General features: G+C 39.1%; 1 protein-coding gene across 1 annotated transcript in view; it reads right to left on the bottom strand.

Moving 5' to 3' along the window:
• The window catches only part of arid1ab (AT-rich interactive domain 1Ab), a 59917-nt gene extending 42719 nt beyond the window's left edge, over window positions 1-17198 (bottom strand). Inside the window, exon 1 of the mRNA XM_055220814.2 lies at window positions 16061-17198. Coding sequence (XP_055076789.2) covers window positions 16061-16936 — 876 coding nt within the window. The 5' untranslated portion in view covers window positions 16937-17198. The remainder of the gene's footprint in view (window positions 1-16060) is intronic.
• Between the last annotated feature and the right edge of the window lie 7196 nt (window positions 17199-24394).

Here is a 24394-nt window from a genome sequence, read left to right as displayed (position 1 = left end):
AGTAAGTTGTGTACTTCACAAATTTGTTAGCCACTCACCGTTACGAAGACAATGCTTGACGGAGCACATACTAATGTACACTATGTTTAATGTTGTGCACAACGTTTTTATAACACAAACCCAGGGTTCCGTGCAAACTTTAGACTTTTATCAAAATAAAGCGTCTTCGCTCCGCCTCTTTTATTTAGCAAGGGTGTAGAGTTGCGCGAGCTTATTGAATCAATTGCTCTGAAATGAGCATGTTACCTAACAACAAGCAGCAGTAATCTCATATAGTGTTATATAAGTGCACGGCTGCGCGTAGTTTAAACGTGTCATTTCTCCGTCTCGCGTCATTTCTCCCGCTTGCGTTTTAACTCGCAAGTCGACAAAGAGACGGATTAAACACACCAAATGTAAGCGGGAATGCGTCTCTCTTGTCCATTTATAATCCAATCGACCAAAGCGCGTCTTAATACCAGGTGTAACAATGTTGTGAAGAAGACACTGCGTGACTGCTTTCATGCCACCTGAACTGAGAGACTGACTGACTGAACTGAAGTGAAGGGGGTGGGGGATTGGCTGGTGTAACTACAGTGAGTGATCTGGGTCGCCATTAGCAACCAGTATGGCGCACTCTGCTGGACAAACAAGTACTTACATCTTTCAAATGCATTTAATGTGTTCTGTAACAAACGTTCATATCGGCGCATATCTGCGGCTTATACGCCGATACAGATATATCTGCGACATGCTCATATCGGCCGATAAAATCGGCAAAACGATAAATCGGTCGGGCTCTACTCATTACAAAGGTCAAATGGTTTAGGTTTTATATCAGAGTGCCGTTTCATAAAATAAATGCTCTAGGAACATTAATACTATATTTTGATGGATGACTGCATATCTTAACTTGTACGTTCATAAAAGCGCTTTATACTTTTCTTTTGAAAAAAAAAGTGCATCCATCATAACTCAAAGTGACCCACGTCCGCTATTTGCAAAACACTATCAATGTACCTACAAGTATTTCAATGCATATTTTGAGGACAAAAGCTTACGATTAGCAGTAGATGGATGCTTTCTGTATCACCCATCATTGAATGAATAGTTGAGCCATTTACACTCAATAGAGATACATCACTGCCTTTAATATGAATATGAATGTTTTCTTTGATCATTTCACAACAACTGCGACTCCTTTTGTATGTAAAACATTGAAACATTCCAAGAAAGAGAGATAAAGAGACTTATAAGAACTGGATATCATGCCAGAGTTTTTGAGCATCAGTAAAGTGGGTGTGCAATTGGCCAAATTACGTTGCAGCCCAATTGAAACTAAATGCTTCACTCCTAAAACAGACAGACACTAGCAGTGCACAGGCCAGAATGTTTCCCCCAGCGTCTACTACAGAGTATGTGCGCGGTCACACACCCACTCACATTCACAAGCGCACAGCTGTCACCGGCAGGCAGCAAAGGATCATTCACAAAAACCAAAAACACCCCCCACCCAGCTCTGTTTCCCTAAGTATCTGTGACACGCACGCACGCACATACACACACAGAGGGTGAGGATTCATTACTCAGCAATGCAGAGTGTGTGTGCTTTGGCAGCAAGAGTTCACTCATTACCTCACAGGCTACTGACTCAGTGCCCTTCGCTCTTAAGACTCTCAGACAGGATATACCCAGACCAACACATGCACATTGATCACAGCTGTGATTTCTCACAATGACAATGTCTGGGTCAAGCCTAAGGGACAGATTTACTAAACGGGGCAAACTAGCATAAGTGCGCGATTCTAAAAAAGTGCCAATGGGAGTGTAATATCTGCGGGTTATTTACTAAAAAGGCACAATGACTTCCATAATGACCAACGCAACCTAGTACAGGGTTCCCATACCTTAGTTAACTTCAAATTCAAGGACCTTTCAAGAACTTTCCAGGTCCAATACCCTCAAATTCCTTTTAAGATACATTGTTACTAGGGGTGTAACGGTACGCAAAAATCACGATTCGGTGCGTACCTCGGTTTTAAGGCAACGGTTCGGTTCATTTTCGGTACAGTAAAGGAAAAATGCAAACATTAAACTGCAGGTTGTTTATTACTATAAACTTTTTTTAACAATTTGTTTACACATTTTTTTTTACATTTTTATTAAAAAAAATTTATTTTTATTAAAATACAATCAATTATAAAAATACAATCAATTATATATATATATATATATATATATATATATATATATATATATATATATATATATATATATATATATATATATATATATATATATATATATATATATATATATATATATATATATATATATATATATATATATATATATATATATATATAAAATAAAAAAGAGCAAAGTTCTCCACTTAATAACATACTTTTTTATAGGGCTGCACGATTTTGGGTAATTTTTCCCATTGCGGTTACTGATGCTAATATTGCGATGTGCGGTTGCGATTATAATAAATGGTATTATGAGTCAGCTTGATGGGTTTTAAGGAAAATCCACACACAGTTTAGTGATAATGCTAAAATGTGTATTTGTAAAACTAGAAATGTTTTCGTATTGCCACGTGATGTAGCAACTGCTCAGTGTCAGTAATCATAAATATAAAATACTGCCATACAACAGACATAGAGGGGTTTTTTTAGCTACCAGATCACTGTCAATCTCCTCTGCATCCATCTTCGCTCTGGTATAAGTGACGACGCACACCACACACGTGCATGCCACACGTGCACTGCCTTTTTTGTTCGTTTTTCTTTCTTTTTTAAACAGCAAGGAAAATCATCAACTGTTATCAGAAAGTTTGTGTTAACAAGTCCACACATGTATTTATTTAATATAATTGCAACATTTTGCTGTCATATAATCGCACAGGCTGACATCGCGATTGCGATGCGATTAATAGTGCAGCACTACTTTTTTACATTATTTTATAACAGTAGGTTAATCTTTTCTTATATATATATATAAAATAAAAAAGAGCAAAGTTCTCCACTTAATAACATACTTTTTTACATTATTTTATAACAGTAGGTTAATCTTTTCTTAACCTTCTCTTAAACTTTTTCTACTAAAACCTTTCACTAAACTAACAAATTCAATTCCTGAATACATTTATGAACTATTAGCCTACATTTTTGCCACCAAAAAATGTTTCTGTTTTGATTTATTCTGTTTAGATTTTTTAAGTCACAGTATTGCATTGGTTATGTACCATTTCTGTATCAAAATAATATTACTGCTCTATGTGTAACTGCATAGCAAGCAACATGATGATATACTTAGTATACACTCATTAAGATGAGTAAGTTGCATACATAGCCATCTTTTATCTTTTGCACGTTTCTCCTAATCTTTGCTTGTGTCCCCAATGTAAGCTGTAACTTAAACTAACGAACCCCTCCGCAGCCGAGTAACAGTTGAGTAAGCCCGGGTTACAGCTCTTCTCTGTCCCGACCAGCTGATCGCATTGTGACAATGATATGATTGACATGAGGTGCAGATGAAAAATCTGATCACGCATTCCGTTATTCTCGCGTGTCACAGAAAGCGCGACTCATGATTGCGTAGCAACGAAAGACGCGCCAACCTCTCACGCACTTTTGAAAGAACAAAACAGGGCATTGACACACATTTAACACGCGCTTTTAAACGCGACACGTAAACGTTTACATCAATAATCAAACGATCTAAGTAAATAAAAATCTTTCTGCGGGCCGAATTATATTATATGTTTGACAGAAGACTTGCGCTGAACGCGGAGACTTCCGCCACTTAATATGTTTGTGTGGAAACACGAAAAATTACCTATGTTCCGCACACAAAAGATTGCATTTGGCCATTGCCGAAAAGCCCTCGAATACACGTACCGTTACACCCCTAATTTTTACACTTCCCTTTCGAGGGAACACGCGCTGCATCACTGCGGTGACACTTTGGGGACGCCTCCAGAGGTAAGTGCATCTGAATGTGTATATCAAATTCAACCAATGGTGAGGCTTAACGACAAAGACAGGGTGATTCGGAAAGCCAGGAAGTATATCGCTATCTGAAATATTGCCAAAGATGGCGTTACAGGGACACAGGAAGTATGGTAAGGGAGACGCAGCGTCTCGTTCCCTTCTCAGAGAACAACAGTTACAAACCCGAGACGTTTTCTTGTGTCAAACCCAACTATGCAAAAAAGCATTTTGGTATGAATCAACATTCACATACAGAAGATAAAAGCATTTAAAGTGAACAGTTTAGCACGTGTGCTTAAAAAGTCTAGAATTTGTATGATATTTTCCTACACTACACAGGATATAATATGTTTTTTCCAGAAAACTTGCTTATTTTGGCATAAAATAGATTCAAGCACTTTCAATGACCTGTATCTATGTATGTATATTTTCAATAACTTCCTATGGCCTTGAATTTTTTTCCCCCAGATTCATAAACTTTCAAGGATTTCAAGGACCCGTGGGAACCCTGCGAGTAAGAGCAGCGCAAATTAGTTCAGGGTACGGCTGGGCGATATGGCCCAAAAAATTATCAAGAAAATATTTTCCATATCAGTCGATATCGATAATTATCATGATAAATAACAAATCTTTATTATTTTGCTCCGGCGTGGTCATATGGAAAAGAGACGTTGTTGCAAACCCTCTATAAGCAGAGCTGATGAGGTCCAGGTGATCTACTAACACCTGATGTGCCTGAGATCAGCACCACTGACATCATAGCTAACGAAGCCATAGTACACTGAAAAGAACTGAAGGACAAAAAGTTGAAGGTGTAAAAGAAGTTTAGAAACACCTGCTATTGTGTAACTTCTAGTGACTCCTCTTTTATTTCCTCCAGCAAATAAAAAGCATGTTTTTTTTTAATAATATGTTCTGGCATTCCAAATACACTGTTACAATCCTCTGCCTTCTACCACATGCTTTTCCAAGCCATTACTGCGTTAAATAATGGCGCAAATACCAGTAATATTAGTAAATGTTTAGCGTTGCGTGAATACCCTTCTCCCATAAATTTTGCGTCTGAAAAGTAGGCATGGGCACGAGTACTCGATTGCTCGAGTACTCGAACGTAGCATCGATGATCGATCATGAAAACGATGATCATGTGGGTTTATTTATTTATTTATTATTGACATGGCGGCATTTGGATGGCTGGTTAGCATTACAAGCGCATCTGATAGTAAAGACTGGGTCTGGAAATGCGTGTTTGACATCGTGTCGAGCTACGCAGACCAGCGCATGACATTAGTTACGTCACCATGCGTGATTCAAAAACAAACGGCGCGCCAGCAACCCGCCGATCTGCGCAATGCACAGCAGCCCGCCGATCCCATGAAGCCGGCCACACCTCACATCACTGAGGCACTATGGTTTAAAAGGATGCCGTGATTTTCGGAAATACAGTCAGTCGGGTGCAAAATGTACAGCGCCGTCAAAAGTTCAATGGGTTTTCATCTCATATTTAAACATCAAATATCAAGAGATAACAGAGAGCCATACGCGCATTACATCTTGAACAGGTAAGGGACGACAACACGACACAGCTAATCGCTAAAATCAAAAATAAAAGCTAATGTTTAAAAGCGCGCTGTTTATGATGCACATCCACAAAGGGAGTTAAACTTTCTGTACATAACTTAGTTGAAAACTTAGTTGAAGTCTTGCATTTTATGCAGATAGATGCACGTTGTACATTTATGTTGTATAAAGGCTTAATATTATGTAGAGTGCGTCATATAGAAAGTGCTTCGTTTTGTGTTTATTAAATTAACCCTTTAGTTTCATTTCATCATGCAGCTATTCCTGTAAGGGGTTTCTTTTATAAACATTTAATTCATTAATAGTCTAGTATGCGTTCATTGTTTTTTCATAGTTTTTTCAAATTTAAGTTTTATTTGAGTGTTTTTAATATAAATATAATTTCATTTTCATCATTACATGTACGCCCCGCCCCTTTGATCGCCCCACCCCCAGTTAATCGAGTGCTCGTTCTTCAGACCTATAGATTAATCGAAATGAAAAAATGACATAAATGCACATCCCTACTGAAAAGGAAACTCCTCAAAATGCATATAGGCCATAAGTATGGCTGTTCCAATTCCAATACTAGGATCGAAAATGCCGCCGATACCACAAAAATAAGCCAGTCATCGGAATCAGAAAGTACTTGAACCCATTTACTAATCCAATACCATTTTCTTAAACAAGACCTAGTTATGCCCGCTATAGCTAACCAGACACCCTCTGATCCATCCCCTATGAGAAGCGCTAATTTATGGCATTATTTTAACATCAAAATCATTTAATTTGTGGAATGTATTCAAACCTTTCCGCTAATTAATCTGCCTGAAAGTTACCATCTGTTTGTCTGGTGTTCTGACCAGTCCACTGTGGTACTTAAATCTTTTTGGAAGTTCAAGTAGTTTATGCAAAAAATGGGCCACTTTAATATTAGCATAGATATGAACATTGTGAAAATTGCCCCCATCGCCAACTCAACTCTGAGTTGTCCATTTAAAAGTTTATGCAAATCTGCGGTAGCAAAACCTTTAACTCTGCACAAATTCTCTAGCTTACAGCTAACCCACAAAAGAGCCTCCAGTATTCAAATCTATGCAGAAATGTACTTATCCATTCTGTTTAAGATTGAAGGATAATTACCCTTAAACATTAAACTGTTCGGAGCAGACAGCCTTTAAAATACATTCACACAGCCATATTATCTTTAAAATACACAAAAAAGCACACAGCAGCAGTACACAGCAGAAAAATCTGCAGATTTCCACACAACTAGAAAGACACTGAAAGTTAAACATGCACTTCATTAAATCTAAAAATAATTTGATAAAGATTTCAACAGTCAATAACTTTCAGGCCCATGGCAAATGCACGAAAAAGCCTAATGCCACGGTCACACTGGACTTGATATGCCCACAAATGCAGCACACCGGAAACACAAGCTCATGTGAACAATTTAGCATTTCAACGCGTTCCAAAGTTCAATTTTGGTAAACTCTGACTTACAAATTCGTATCACGTGAAGATATGTGACCAACTGGTAATCGATACTTCACAGCATGACCATTTCAGATGGAGGAAAATAACAGTATTGCACAGATCCTATTTTATACAGTAATAAAGGCATCCATGAAGTGTGATAAAACAACACTTAAGCATGTGATGATATATCTGGTTGCTTCCCATATACACAGGTGTCTGCATAGAAATTTCACAAGCTGAAAGTCTAGTGTGACGGTGGCATAACCCAGTGCCAGTGCCTACTGGATGTCTCATACATCACATTTTATGCTCTTAAACAAAATGAGAACAGAGATGAAGTTTCATGCCGTTCTAGTTGTGTGTGATCACTGAATAAGGACTTCAAAAACAGTTTATAAAGGACCACAAATACCAATTTCTAGTCACATATTTATATCTAAAAAAAAATAAAACTGAAATAAAATAGTAATTTTCAGGTCTTACATAACTGTTAAACTTCTGTTGACTTTTCCAAGCTTGGAAATCCTAATTTTAAGCTTTCTGTGGAAATCTAATTCAATAAACTAAACATATAACAATTTTTGTGTTCTTAGTCCCAGTATAATAATGCTACTTGTTATTAATATAATAAGTCAAGAACAGCATCAATAAGAAGACCAGGAAACCTTGTTCTGTAAACCAGTACAAATATTTAATTAAGCTGTAATGTTTGGACAATATTTCTCAAAAATTTTAAATAAAAGTATCTGTGGACATCTATGCATTCCGTTTACATGCCTAGTCACAAACTGGCCAGCATACAATTCACAAAACCAAAAACTGGAAGAATGGGAATCTTCATTATGAACTATAACATTAAGTTTTTTTGAGTAAAATAAAGTGTTACTTGCACAACCTATATTAAACAACAAATGCAGAATTTTCACAAATGCAAGGACATTTAAAAGCCTTGCATTGGAGCCTTACTTGAAAAACACCAAGACCCAAAACAACTTTATACCACAAACACACCAGGGAAAAATCTTAAGTGCAACAGAAATAAGGGCCATTCAAACTTGAAAGACTTTAAAATCATCTATATGCATTGCTTAGAAGGGCTCGGTAATGCAACCAATTTGTCAATTAGATGTTATTACTAAAATATGGTTTTGATTCAATTCTGATTTAGTCCAATATCGATATCAATATTTTATGTTTTTGCAGCCTTGGAATTTATTTGGTGTGCTGTCACTTTAGGATCTACATGTAATGCATGGATTCAATATACTGTTGCACAAGAATTTATGTAAATTGGCAAATAATAAACTTTTAATTTAGTGACAATGTAGCACTGGCCCATGCAGGCAAGTGTCCTAAGCATCATTCAAGTTTGCCCCAGGGAGATCAGGCTATCCTTAAAAGCCCTGCCTAAAGTAAAGCACGCACATTAAGAATCAATTCAGGGATTTCCGAATTGATAGTTTTATTAAATTGAAGAACGATTAAAATCTGAGAATTTATATATTTTTTATCCCAGCCCTATGTGTAAATAATTTTTAACAAGTAATCTCCAACAGCAGAAATGTTTGAGTAGGAAAAGCATGTATTTCTATTGTGACACTGGAAAAGACATCACTGTTGATAGTGGTTGATACATGGTCACGGGTTCAAAATGAAAACAGGATGATAGTAAAACGCCAATGACACTTGACCGGCACCTACACTGGTTGTAAACACAGACTTTGTGAGTCTGAACTCAAGAGCATATTATACTCAATCCTGCCTGTACCAGGATCAGTGTTGTGAGAAACGGTATAATAGGACAGGTCACACATTATGCATCTAATTAGATATAATCTGCACAAAGCATTTTAAATATGAAAAAACTTTGATGGGAATATTTATGCTTCAAACAACCCAAGAAATACAGATCATACTTTTGTTTGATTGTCCCTTGAAAACCAACACTAACAATGCTAATTACTGAACATTCCATATTAGGCAAAAAACATTTACACATCACTGATATTAATTCTTTAGTCGTGCAATTAACACTGGTAACTGGAAAAAGGACATTTTAAAACAGTACCTTCATTAAAAACAAGACCTAATGAAATAGAAATATTCTCATACAAATAATACTGTTTGTTAGTATAGAAAAAACTGCCTTATCTAATAAAGTACTGATAAGAAATTTGAATAAAGGAAAGCCTTGATTGGGGTGCACCTATATCGGCAAATGATGTTTGCCATGAATTACGGTTAAATGCCGCTACATCCAAAAGCCAGAGGGCGCTCTCGTGCAGAAACTCAATATGCGCTGCAGATGAAGAACCATACATACGCAGCTATGACACACAGCTCCAGGAAAGAGCTTAAGGATATATTTATATTGCTGTTCTTCAACCTTTTCAGGTATTTTCATGATAATAAAGAATATGTATAATAAGTATGTTTGACGTTTGTATGATTATGTTTGATGCATTTTCAAATGTTATAGGCGGTTTCATCAGGTGCCGCGATAAGCATCTGGTGAGAACTTTACTTCCGGTTTCTGTTTATTTAATGGTCTGACTAGTTGCTGAAACTGAACTCTTAAACAAATACCTCATCGAAAATAACAAATGTTTTGGGTCCTTATGTAATCTATGTGTTGTTAATTTTGCTTGTTATATAAATAAACTACTTTAAAAGGACTTTGTTGTTATTTATTCTTTACATAGTTTACCGGAAGTTACGTGATGACCAAGAAAGCTGCGTGTTTATGTTGTTACTGCTGAAACCATCTATAAACGACTCAAACTAACAGTGATTTAATATCCATAGGGACTTACTGATCAAAAGCCGTAGTACATGATAAAGCTCTGAATTAGGGGTGGGCGATAAACCGGTAGACATTAGAGTTCTCAACGGGTCGGGCCGGCCCGACAAACCCGACGGGACCCGCGAATTCGGGCCGGGTTCGGGTCAAAAATATAAGCAACTGAGTCGAGTCGGGTCGGACCTCGGGCTTAATCTTTTACGCTCCGCGAAAAAGATTATTAATCATCACTGCTGTTCACCGTAAAGAAAGTCTGGTCTGGCTGCTGCAACATGCATCACAGAGAGGGGCGGGGGATAGCAATGAGCTCCGGGGTGGATCAGCAACGGATCCAGACCGGAGCTGCCGGCTTCAGAGCGGATCCGCTTCAGAGCAGATCCGTTGCGGATCCGCCCCAGAGCTTATTGCTATCACTGCGTGCACGCCTGTTGCCTGGAGAAGAAGAGATGGATAAAAGTAAACTTGCCGCAGGTGAATTCATTTTTAGGCATATTTATATAGCCTATATTTAAAGTTTATTGTTTCAGTTGTTTGTATTGTTATAAGGCGTGAACATTAAAGCTTGGTTTGAATTTCCGTCTGCTGGTCATGATAATAGCCTAACGTTACTTGTATTAGAAAAAAAGGGGGGTGGGGCGGCGTCGGGCCGCGGGTCGGGTTCGGACAGATAATTCACGTTGATGTGTCGGGTTACATCGGGTCCGGGCTTTAAAAGCCACGGGCCGGGTCGGGTTGTAATTTTCAGGCCCGTTGAGAACTCTAGTAGACATGATTAACCGGTAGAAATTTGTCAACCGGTAGAGATTTTTGACTATCGTCTCTATCGGGGTTACGCGCCCACGTCATGCTCTTGTGCACGTGGTCACGAGAATGTAACGTTTGTACACATATTTAAGCATCGCAGTTTTAAAACAAGTACTTTAAAGGCATTAAACACACACAACAGATCTATATGCATGAGCTCTTTCTGTGTGAGAGGAGCGCGCAAGTCGCGCAACCACTGCTCTTTCTGTCTGTGAGGAGCGTGGAAGTCGTGCAACCGCTGCTCATTAAGCTTGTGAGCATTTTTCCTGCTTTATTATATAAGCCTTACATACACATAATATGCGTCATTCCCCTCTTTGCAAAACCCCATTGGTCCCAGAAAATACCCGTAAAATTACCAGACAAGCGTCTGTGTGAACACAAACTCGTCCCGTTAATCTTCTGGGATCGTTGCCGGAAAGAGGACCTAGTCAGATACACGAATAACCCTCTGTGTGAACAAGAAGCCGCAAGAATGCCGTAATGGGCGTGTCGTAATGAGGACGCGCGCATCATCACAACACAAGTTATGGTTCAGCTCCTTAAAACAAGAGATAACATGCATATAAACATTCACCACGATAAATGTTGCAAACTAGATTAAAGCAGTTATCAGGAAATGATAAATGAGACGCATAAACAATGACGCACGTGCCGTAGTGAGGACGCGCATGTCATGGCAACATGAAGTTGGTTCAACTCTTTAAAATGAGGGATTTACAACATTCACGATGAGAAATGTCAGCAACTGGAGATATCAGCAGATATCAGTTAAGTTAGCTCGTTACTTACTGCGTTGAAACGGAGATCATTCAGCAGCATAAAATAATATCGCGTCACATGCTAATTTGAGCTATAATAAACGAAAATACCCGCGAGTCATCCCAACAAGATATATCGTTCAGCTCCTCAAAATGCGGGTTTTAAATGCATATAAACAATCACGATGAGAAATGTCTGAAAACTGTATTAAAGCAGAGATCAGGGAGCTCGTCAAATATCCACTCAGAAGCTGAGATCATTCATTAGAACTGTGTGTTCACGCGCTCCTTTATAATTTTATCATAAACAAAAATGCACGCGATTCTGGAGAGAGAAATAATAAATAATATGCAAACTTCGGACGGTGCGTAGAAGAGAGGGCAGGACTTTCAACAGGTCACGTGTCTTTCCGGGACCATAGATGCCGGGTAATCTTGGCAGTGTGAATGAACAAAAACTCTAACTATTCCGGAAAATCCAGGATGCCTGTCCCGTGTATTTTACGGAATGTCTGTGTAAAAAAGGGCTCAAGTATCCTCATAAACACGACCATTTAGGGCTTTAGAGAAAGTGAACAGCTAAAAGAGAAAACGTATGTGTAACATTGGGTCCGGACTTTTGCTTTTAAAGGGGAAGTTACCTAATATTGCTCCTGTCAGTCACTCATGTTTATGAGAAAATCTCTCACTCCTCTTGACAAAATCACTTTTCTACCTTAAATAAAAATATATATACATACCTACATAATTATTTATATTCATTCCTTTATTATTGACTGTTTATCTTCAGAGAGCTTGTTTTGTGTTTGTTTTTATCTTCTTTTTATGCTTGTATAAGGTTTTTGTGAGAATTATGAACATTTCTATGGTATTAAAGATTTTAATAACAGAAAAACCTTATTAAAACATAAAAAACTCTACAGTGATACATATCGTTATCATCATATAAAATGAATCCTATTGTGATAGAAGATTTTGGTCATATTGCCCACCCAATAATATCGATTCAGAAGTTATCGCCCACCTATTATTAGTGTATATCGGCTAGGGCTGGGCGGTATGAGCAAAAATTCATATCCCACTATTTTTTTAGGAATGCCGGTATCCGATATATATCCGGTATTTCTTACAAAAAGGATAAAAATGTTACTTGAAAGTCAAAGCCTTTATTTAAACAGTTTGCATAATCTTTGTGGCTGAAGTTGTTGTACCATAAAGTTGTAAACACTCCCTAATAAACTTCAAATCAAAACAAAAATTAATGCTATACCATGCAGTGCCATATAAAAAATAATCTTTGTTAGAGCCTTTATCTTACCCGAAATGACTGTATGCTCATGTCCTCAATGGGTGGTAAATGTTTGTCATACCAAAGTTGTTTAGCTGGGTTTAGTTAACTTTATATACAAACCAGTGAAGTTCTTAATCATTTCTTTTTTTAACCTTGCTTTGTGCACATGGGTATTATCATGTAATATGATCTTTAATCTATAATATAATTATAGAAAAGTGTCCTGCCCATACTATTGAAATTATTATCCATAAAATTAAAAACACACAATTCTCATTAATATACTGAATTGTCTGTAGCATTAAGATTTGTGTTCACAGAATTTACTAAAGTAGTCAATTTCATTAGAAGGGGTGTCACAGTCCTTTTGTCCTTACAGTGTATTCCAGTCACAAAAATGGACAAAACTTAAAAAACATATGACCAAAATAATTAAGTTTATAGAACAGATGTGGTTCTGGAATCTGATTGGCTACGTGCAAACTGAAACTATAACGCGCACACATTCAGCAAGTTTAAACTGTCTCTGTTTTATTCACACACATCCTCCCTTATTATTTCTCAATAATAATCTCATTAATTCACACTAATAGCTTCAGTGAAGCAGCACAATCATTCGTTATTAATTCTAAAGTGACTTTTAAAATTAAATAACGGAGACTTGTTTGTGGCTGTTATTCTGGGCTTTGAATCTGAGGGGAAAATTCACCACAAAATAAAACTCCTTCGGAGTTTCTGTTTTATCTACGCACTTGTCCCGTCGAACTAAAGTATAAACGCAGTATCACTCACCTGATATTGCTATTATAGTGATGAGGAATAACTTTAATAGCGTATTAGATAAAAAGGTGTTGTGATGGAGCGTCAGACATGTTGTTGGGATGAAAGCACACATATGATCTCTCTGTAGAAGCAGGTTGAGGAGACATTTTATTTTAGTCTTGAACTTAATTATTACAATCCTCCGAGTGCATGCAGCCACAGTTTTTGAATGTCCACATTCATGAAGCGCATCCAAGCGTCACAGAGTTTCTGCGTGCTTCTCCATGTCACGTACTTGCTGTGCCGGGCGGGCTCGCGCAGAGCGCGTGTATGCGCGCTTGAGTCGCATCAAACCATATCGATATAAACGGTATTGTCTAATTCCACATAGCGTCAGGAACCCATATCGATATATCCCCTAAATCCGATATACCGCCCAGCCCTAATATCGGCATTTACTAGTGCACCCCTAGCCTTGATGAATATTAGGTAATTAAAGTAGGGATGCACCGATATGGAAATTTTGGCCGATACCAATAACCAATAACTCTTTATATTAGGCCGATAAATATTCATATTAATTTCACAATGAAAAACTCCCAGACCGCGGACATCTTGTCTTTGCGCTAGACTAGCATACTCTTCTTAAGCCTGCAACACGTGTCATCTTCGTGCTTATGTCACAAAAAGCACCAATCAAAACTCCACATGGCCAGCAATGAACAAGTGAAGTGGTTCAACAAACCAAAATAATCCATCATTTATTGGCTTTCATTTATCGGCCTAATTTTGCTATCAGACCGATAACCGATAATATTAAAAATAAGCAGTTATCGGCCGATAACGATATGTGAGCCGATATTTTGTGCACCCCTAAATTAAAGACTTAAAAAACGCTATGTAGCCTATAAAATGGTATTTAGGTTAATATAAACCTTATCAAGAATGTTATAATTAATGCTCATATTGGACATTTAAAGGTGCTGTAGAATGTAAAACTGAGTTCTGTACATAGTAATGACATATCGTGAGCCTCAAACAAGATTGTTTCCTCATTCTTATGTAAACCTTGTGCATGCAAAAGATCGCTGAAAAACAGACCAATTTTACTATAACAACAACAGTGATGTTAGTACAGTCGAGATGTACGCCCCAACATATAATTACACATTTAATTAAGTACAATGTTGTTAAAACACTAAAAATAAGTTAAGTTATGGCTGCTTAGTTAGCGCAATATGCTAGTTAATGCTTTAAGCTAATGACTTAAGTTCTACTATTGAGAAACAGCCAATCAGAACAGAGCTCCTCATTATTATTCATGACCCTTCATTCTAAAGGCAAATCCTAGGGTTGTAAATGGACATGTAAAACTGTCTCTGTATGATTTTTGCACTTAATAAAGCCACAAACCTTCTATGTTGATATCAGAGAATAATTTAACAGATTATTCCGATGCATTCTTTGGCACCTTTAAGGCCATGCACAGAATATGCATCACTGAAATGCAAAGCATTCTAAACGACCATGAAATCTAAATGCAAATTTGAAAAAAATCGTAAGATATGATATAAGATATGCAACAATAAAATAGACAAAATGCATAATAGTTCAGATAAAAAAAACTATACGTTTACATGCATTTGTTTTGAAAAAAAATTATCTTGTACATTCACATGATTTTTGATCATCTCTTTGCATATATTAAGACGGTAACATGTTGAAACAGTAACTTTAGTGCTTTAAACGCATGCATGAGCGCACGCAGGGCGGTTAAGTAAGAGCAGCATGTCGGCGGGGCTCTTTGCTGCATTAGATGCAATTATAAATGGCCGAGCGCAGGAGATGAAGCAGCCAATCAGATTTGAGCTCGCATGTCAACCTAAGACCAACTGTCTCCTGCCTTTGACAGAAGGATTTTACCTCCATAATTCAAATCCCAAAGCAAAGCAGCTCGCCGCACTTACTCGCATCACTCAGCTTTGTTGACACACACATGCGCGAGCAAAAGCCCTCTAAAAATACTTCTAAACTACACGTATTTCGATCAAACTGACCGTTCACTGTTACTAAAGACTCTTTTCTGCCCTTAGGAAGAAAAATATTCGGGTTGAGGTGATGTTTGTAAAATCGACTTGAGAGAATGTTCTGGTCCACCTTAGCGATAGCGTCAAAGTATAATAACGAATCAAACCCAACCAACGTCCTAAACGGTTTAAACTTTGGATGTAACTTTGAAACGCACATATTGTCACATTGTGCAGAGGTAACGTAATATCTCAAAATCACAAACCTGGGCCGTCTGAGAAGCGTTTGTGCTGGTGTTTAGCACGAGCCCTGTCTCGAAAATTAGCATTAGGTTATAATTTCCACATGCTAACTCATGCTCCCATCACCCCTATCCACAGTCTGGACGTGGGTTCTGCACAACTAGCTCAAAGTGAGGATTAAACGGTACTGGTCTGGTCAATAAAACCTGCTTAACGTTATATAGTTAGTGTTAGCAGGAAAAAACACAGGCAGCCATTTTAGAGAGTAGACTAGGAAACAATGGCAGTCTCTCTTATACTAAACCACACAGCTCTAAGTGAACAGTTTAACTGACAGCGAGTTAAGCAAAGTTTACCTGGCTTCTGTTGATGGCTTGTCCAGTGTTTCCCGGGCTCATGGGAGGAGGGTGATGGCTTCTTTGTTGCCAGCCCGAGTGGCCCCCACCATACTGACTACCGCTGCCCATATCCCCCGGTCCCTTGGCAACCCCATCCTGACTAGTGTAATCACTGGGTGGGTAGTTTTGGTAGCTCCTGGTGGAACTGGGAGAGGTCAGTAGCTGGTTCAAAGTCGGGGTTGAGGTGGGCTGAGGGGTTCCCATGTTATACCTCTGATTGTTGTAGGAAGCGACCATCGGCGTAGTTCCTCCTGGCGGCGGCTGCTTGCCTGGCTGCCCCCCAGACGCCGGCGGTTGGCTGTTTCGCGGGGAATTCATGCCGTACCCTTGGCCCTGGTGGTACGGAGTCCGGTTCGGGAAGGGGCTGTAGTTGTTAAAGTGGTTGGGGTAGCCGTGCTCGTGTGAATTGGGCGGGTATGGGTCCATCATCGCCGGCCCTGCCATGCTAGGGCTTTGTTGTCCGCCATGTTGATGAAAAGGGGCCCGGTTATAAACGTACGGAGGTGGAGGGAAAGTACCCGAGTGGTGGTGAGCCATCCCGGGGTGGCTATTCCCTTCAGGTCCGCCAGAATCATTCTGGTTATTGTTTACCCTGGACGGGTTCCCGTTGCCGTTCTTCATGTCAGGGTCGCCTCCCGCTCCTCCTCCCCCAGCAGCGTTTCCCACATCGGCCCCGTCGTGCAGCTCCTTCTGGCCCGGGGATCCACCGTCCGCGCGGGGCTCCTTGTTTTCCGGCTGCTTCTCTACAAGCACCGACTCGTCCTGCGGCTCCCGCTCCGGCTTTTTGAGTTCGGCGGGCGGGCTAGTGTTGAGAGTGGCGACCTGAGCGGCCATGATCTCCCTCTCTCTCTTTCGCTGCGAGTCACTTTGAATATAAATACAACGTTCTTAAAAAGACGTGCCCGTGTCCCGTATCATTCCCTCGACTTTCAGACCGAATTCGGTCTTCTCTCCTGAGCGCGACTCAAGTATAAAAAGTTTCTTGGACTAAATAAATAAAGGTCCCGGGAATGAATTTAACCGACACAAATGTGTGTATGTGTGCGTGTGTGGAGGGGGCCTCTTACAGAGAGAGAAACCGATCAAACCAGCACGAGGCTCCGCGAGACACAGCCATTTTACCGAAGCGCGCAGTCACGCGCAAAATGCGTCATGGACTCAAGCAACGGCGTGGATCTGGACTGCGAGAGAAAAAGTATGTCATCTCAAGGTTCTTTAAAAAAAATGGATGGGGTTTCAGTTCTTTCGATTGGCTCATAATATGCCCATGAACCTTGGATATTATTCATTTAACAAAAATTGTCGAAATGGATCCAGAGTATTTACAGTTTAAAAGAAATAAAATCGGTACAGTGTGCAATGAAAAAATTTAATGTGTACAGAATATGCCGGTTTCAACAGCAACAACATAAACAAACGGATTTTGTGGACTAAACGCAACTTCCGGTAGACTTCCACAAAAACGGACTCAATAAGAACAATCCTTTTACAGTATTTTTTTCTGATAACAACGGGAAAATATGACAATCATTATATTATATCTAATAAATGTCTAATAAATTGTGACGATTAATTGGCTGTTTTAGGGCTTTGACGATTATGATGCTTAATTGTCTGTTTTACTGCTTTGACCTGTTATTCTCATACATTTTTTGTTTGTTTGTGAGGCGAATAGCACTTTTCCGCAGCAATCACGCTGTCTAAATCGCATTATTCGCATCGCCTATTTGCATTGACTTTGTATGCAATCTACTACAATCGTTGAATTCGCGTATGGTTTACCCCATTACACAAAGTTAACATTACTGTGTAAAATTAATGTTAGCTGCATGTCCTTGAATTCTTGCCTGGCTGCCGAACCTCTCAGCACAGTCGTGATCCATGCTCGTCATCTCCCCTCGTCTTTAGCAAACCAAACCATTTTATTTTCAACAAGGTATTTGTTTTTAGAGATCAGTTTAGCCACTAAACAGACTGATAAATAAATACAGACCGGAAGCTCACCTCGGCTCAGGTGCATAAACGCGGCAACGCGCCCGATGAAACCGTCTATAGACGGTTTCAGCAGTAACAACATAAACACATGGCTTTCGTGGTCATCACGTAACTTCCGGTAAACTCTGCGAAGAATAAATAACAACAAAGTCCTTTTAAAGTAGTTTATTTATATAACAAGCAAAATAAACAACACGTAGATTACATAGTAACCCAAAACATTTGTTATTTTCGACGAGGTATTTGTTCAAGAGTTCAGTTTCAGCAACTAGTCAGACCGTTAAACAAACAGAAATCGGAAGTAAAGTTCGGACCAGACGCTTATCGCGTCACCGCACGTGCACCCGATGAAACGGTCTAGAGCTTGCAAAACTTGCTGCCACAATACTATAGTGTTATGGGAGTTACCAGAATGATGTTAAGGGGTTGTTAGTGTGTTGATGTGTGGTTGCTAGGGAATTGATAAATGGTTGCTAAGGTGTTTTGGGTGCATGATAACTGGCCTTATGCAAAGGAAGACACTCCCAAGGGTATTTCTACATATGTCCAGAGTCTCTTTCAATAAAAGATTTTTTCGTTATCTGCCAAATTTAATTTTTTGTTTAAATGTTTGCTTTAGCAGAAACCAAATATGCAATAAAAAACAAGACACATATTGCATAAATAATGTCTGTTCTTTTACATTACACAACAATCAGATGAATATACAGCAAACTATGTTATGTATAAAAAGTAAACATGTGTTTATATTAGTGCTTTTCTGCATATTCCAGAAAGCAAAATTAGAGGGTTTATTGGAGCAGCATTCTGTTTAATCTGTGCAGAGGACAGCATGAAATTACAGCCTGTGTGCTAATGTGTATGTGCGCATGTGTTTCAGAGAGAGAGGGATGGAAAAGGAAAGAGGATGGGGGATGGACCGAGAACAGGAAGTGAAAATGAAAAAAGTGAAATGCAGCGCAAGCCGGAGAGAAAGAAAAAATGCGTAGGCCGCAGCAATCAAATCTGGCACACCAAATCCAACAGAAAAGCATGTATTTGGCTTGGTGAAGAAATACTGGTAGGCTAAGAGACAGCACAAAGTAAATAACCAACTGGAAACAGCCATGCTCTTTTCCCTACTCAAACACTGCTGCTCTGCCTGCCTGTCTCTCTCTCTCTCCCCACCCCCTCTCTCTCATTCTCTTTGCCTGTCTGCCTCTCTCTCTCTCTCTCTCTCTCTCTCTCTCTCTCTCTCTCTCTCTCTCTCTCTCTCTCTCTCTCTCTCTCTCTCTCTCTCTCTCTCTCTCTCTCTCTCTCTCTCAGCGGCTTGCTCTTTGCTTGAAAAAGCATCATAACTTTTCTATCTGACTGTGTGGGATGGGCGCGCAGATTGCCTCTCATTCTCTCTACAATGCAAAACATGTGCCTGCAAACGGCTCCAACCAACCTGACCTAAGTAGGGGCTTAGGAACACCCCATATTTAAAGTTTTTTACTGCTACAAAATTCAAATAGACATACAATGTCTCTATGAATGTGTTTATGTGTGCGTTTAGTATGTGTGTTTGTGTGTTGAGGTGGGGGAGTTGACTATATCAGCAGAACTGAGAGGGTTGTTCGGGTAAAATGTAGACAGGCAGGCAGATGGGGGGGGCTGTGAGCTCTCTCTCACTGTTTTTGCATTAAAATTCAATTTTATGTTGAAATGCAATATGTCAACGGTAACTCTACCTAGTTATTGATAATGTTAGGCTTTATTAAGTGTGATATTAACAAGCTGTGAATAAGTCTGTAACCTAATTTAGGTTTGCACTTAAATAATATCGAAAGTTGTCCGCTGTGATGTAATTCTTATCAATTTAACACTTATCATTTAGGTGTTACGGGCTTTTAAAGGGGACATATAATGAAAATCTGACTTTCCATATTTAAGTACGTGGGTCCCCAGTGCTTCTATCAATCTAGAAAACGTGAAAAAGATCAACCCAGTTACTTAGTTTTTGTAAACCTTTCTCTGCATGCATCCCTTTGTGATGTCAATGGGATCTTATTATAATAATACAGCACTTATGCTGCATTTACACCAGCTGCGGTAGAGGCGGCAAGCACGGGTGATTTACATGTTAAGTCAATGCAAAGTCGCGATAAGGCCTCCTGCGGCGGGGGATGCGCGAATGGCCGCGTTCCGCGCGAATTGAGCCTTGCCGCGGGAAGTCGCGTGAGTTGAAAAATCTGAACTTCAGCAGATTTCCGCGCCACGTTAACCAATCAGGACCTTGCAGAAGCCCCTCCCATGACGTGGATTTCTGCGTGAATGTCTCGAATGACTAGAATTTCACGCGCGGTTTTCACACGCGAATGAAGCGAGTAAACTCAAATGTTCAAGTGTCCAACTACGCCCTAATAGCACCATTGGCCGCCTCTACCGTGGCTGGTGTAAACGCAACATTAATCTGCACAATCCAACCACGGCACTGCCATGAGAAAGAGAGAGAGAGAGAGAGAGAGAGAGAGAGAGAAAATTAAATAATTGACAGCAGAATTGAGTTTCAAGTTCAACAAACCACCATCAATGCAATGCAATCATCATGACAGTAATCATGACACTGGTCTGTTTGGATGGTCTGTGTTTGGATTTCATCAGCTCAATTCGAGAAAACAGTTGTGAGAAAATTGGGTATGATTTAGAATCACCCACACGGACCATCCAAACAGACCAGTGTCATGATTACTGTCATAATTAAGCCCATGTTTTAGTCGTGCGACGCCCTAGTTACGCAGCAGGTCATCCGTAGCATGAGCACAGCTCTGCGTAGCCTGACATGCACCTTGCCAAATTTTCAACAGCGCGTCAGTTCTATGTGGACCGCAAGCACTGTGATTGGTCCACTAGAACCCTTCCTGACAGATAAAAAGAACTGCGTCATAGGTATTTCCGTTTGCGACGGTGAGAACTGTTTATTTACTTCCATCACTGCTGGTCTTCTCAAAACATACAGAACAAGTTGCTGTTTCTTCTTCGTTTGTGGGTTAAACTGGCCAAGCTGCTACTGTGGTTACACGCGTGGACACTGCCTACCAGCTGTCTGCATGTGTGTTTGCACGTCGACACGGACGATGACGCAGAAGTATATATGAAAACCCACACGTAACCTACGCCATTGTGGCCATGCCGTAGGACCTATGCACAACTATAATGATCCCTTTAATGTCATGACTAAGCAAAAAGTTATATCACAAGACCAGTAGGGGGCACTGTTCTAACACTAGGTAACCGCTGTTGATAACAGACTATTGCTGCGTCCGAAACTACCTACTTCCATACTATATAGTAGGGGAAAATCCATATACGAGGCGGGTAATATGTCAGAGTTCATGATATTTAAGAAAAAGTATACGAAAAGTACCCGGAATGACCTACTTCTTCCAGCAAGATTTTAAAATGTGCATTCGATGGAGACTTTACTATCCTGTGAGCCCCTGGTAGAGAAGTCACCCAATAAATAAGAAGGAGGAGAGGTGTTGTCATATTAAAAAATGTCGGAATTGACGTGGTACTTTTTTAATGTAAATACATAATCCTTGTGGTTAAATTTGGTTCTTTAAAGGTGACATAGAATGATTGAACAGAGTATTTATCCTTGTTCTGTGATGTGACATGTAGACAAAAACATTTTTGTTTGGGTCTGTAATGCCTTAGAAGCTTCCTAAAAACCTCTCCCAGATAGCTCTATTAGGGTGGGGGATTTTAAACAAGTGGTTTTGCACCTATTTGGCTCCCCCTACTGGCTTAACTTGCAATCTCATTACTGATTGGCTGACTTTGCTGCCACTCAAAAAATTTTGCCAATTATTTTAAAGTGGAGGGGCAGTTAGATGCCTGTTATGTCATAAGCATCAGTTTTTCAGATTGGGCTGTTTTCTGGCTGACATTTCTAAAAGAGGAATTACTATGAGACTGAGATGTTAACATGTTTAGCACTTTTTGTATGTTTGTGAATGTGGGTAGACTACCATTATTCACCAAAGACAAGGTAAAAATGGTTTTTCATTCTCTGTCCCCTTTAACATATTCCAAGTTAACGTCTCATTTATTGTTATGACGGCATATGTCATGTGATGTATTAACATGGGAGATGTAGTACGTCCAAATTTCATTCATACAACCCATATTCATACTATATACAGCGTTCTGTTTTAAAGGTCAGTGAGTCACAGATACTGTCACAGTATGTGATTTCAAACGCAAGGGAAGTATTTTTGCAATCCACAACAGCTTTGCTGAGAAATAGCCACACGTTCATTCTTTTTTAGGAGTGTCCTTTGATGGTGCATGCAAAACTTTTTCAAGAATAACAGCCTAGTAAGAGTTTGAAAGTGTGGGTTTCAATAAAATTTGAAATGGTGGCCAGGAGGTAGGGTTGGCTGACAAATTTGGTATAGTAGTACTCGGAATGAGTGCAAGAATTGGAGGAATAAAATCGCACAATAATAGGGCAAATTAGTTAAATGTTATAGGCATTTTCATATATTTTGTTATAACTAATGACCCCAAAATGGCAAGTATCCTGGGAGCTTGGTGTGATATGCAGTTTGCTTGGTAGAATTTCATAACAAAAATCCAAAATGGCAGACCAAGGAAAGTTGAGTGTAGTTTAATGGCTTAAGGAATGTAAGGATCTTTCTTTTGTTTTTTTTATTCAAAAGTTACAGACAAAACTTTTTTGATATCTCTGGACCACTACGTGGAATTGGGACAAAACAGTGTGTATCATATTAATACACAAAAGCTTTGCGAAGATACATTATCACTTCCATTTTGGTAAGCTCGCCACCATTACATTGACACAGAACTATTGAAAAACTTTGAATAACGTTCATACTCAATTTCTTGCAAATCAGACAAAAGCTGTAGGGGTAGTCAAAAAGTAGGTTATCAAAAAATAAAAAGTAGCGGGAAATTCTTCATGACAGAAATAAAATTATAGATGTGTTTAGTTCTGCTCACTTGACCGTGTGCCAAATGGCTTAAAGTTTAAAGCCATTTTTGTAAAAAAAAAAGTTCATAGTGTCGGAAGGAAAAAAAATAAAATGTGTGTGGATCCAAAACATTTACTAAAGTAGATGACATTTTCTTGTATTCTGGTGCCTTTTAATAAAACAATTGGTAGCACTTTATTTTACAGTACGTGTACTTACCTTGTACATATATGGTAAATAACTTGTACTTACCGACAAATGTGTGGTACTTACTTTTAGGTATCTACATGGTAATTAATTGGTATCATTACTGTACTTACCAGTGGTACATTCTTGGTAGTTATTATGTAACTCTAGATAAGTACTGGGTATTAACAGATACATACTTAAAGTGTAGGTATACTGTAACTAACGATAAACATTTTTGTACTTACAAATAAATGTACAATATAAGTATTTAGTATTTTCAGGCAAGTTAGGGTAAATGACAGGTATTTATAGTTTACATATATGATAACTAATATCAAACACTACTGTACTTACAAATTGTATATACATGATAAGTGTGTGGTACCTGTAGGCCAGTGTAAGTTAATGACGGCACATATGGTGTATGTATAATGTAACTAACAAGAAACACTACTGTACTTACAAATTGTATATACACGATAAGTGTGTGGTACCTGCAGGCAAGTGTAAGTTATACTTATACCATACGTATCAGGGTTTAAATTGGGCCGGGGCCGTCCGGGGCTAAGCCCGCTCTACTCTTGCCAGTGTACCCACTGCGCTGGTGCGTGTGCACTGAGGCAAGGGAATAATGTGTTTCAATTCCATTCATTATGGGGCATAGTCACCAACGCAAGTTTAACGATTTGCAGATTACATACAAAGTCAATGCAAAGACGCAATCAGACGCGTCCTCGCACGGGGCGATGCAAGTGCTGCAAAAACACGCACTTTCCCTTTAAACGCGTCTTCGCGCCAGTTATGCAACTCAAGCCAAAAAACTTCAAGAACGCGCTCTCACACAGGATCATTTGACATTGTAGAGACGAGAGAGAGAGAGAGAGAGAGAGAGAGAGAGAGAGAGAGAAAGAGAGAGAGAGAGAGAGAGAGAGAGACAGAGGTAAGAATGGTGCCCACGTCGAGAAAACGTAATAGAAGACTAGAAACTGGATATAACTCATTGTATAGTTTAATAAAATAATGTATTTTGATTACACAAATCAAACCTAACTCTATGATTGTTTTACTAGCTGCTGACCAGCATAGGGAATCTCTATGGCTAATTTCTAAAACATGTTGATGATACAGTACTGTGTGTTGTACCTTT

The sequence above is a fragment of the Misgurnus anguillicaudatus genome, chromosome 20 (genome assembly GCF_027580225.2).
Source record: "Misgurnus anguillicaudatus chromosome 20, ASM2758022v2, whole genome shotgun sequence".
Lineage (NCBI taxonomy): Eukaryota > Metazoa > Chordata > Actinopteri > Cypriniformes > Cobitidae > Misgurnus > Misgurnus anguillicaudatus.
This window is presented reverse-complemented; position numbering and strand designations above follow the sequence as displayed.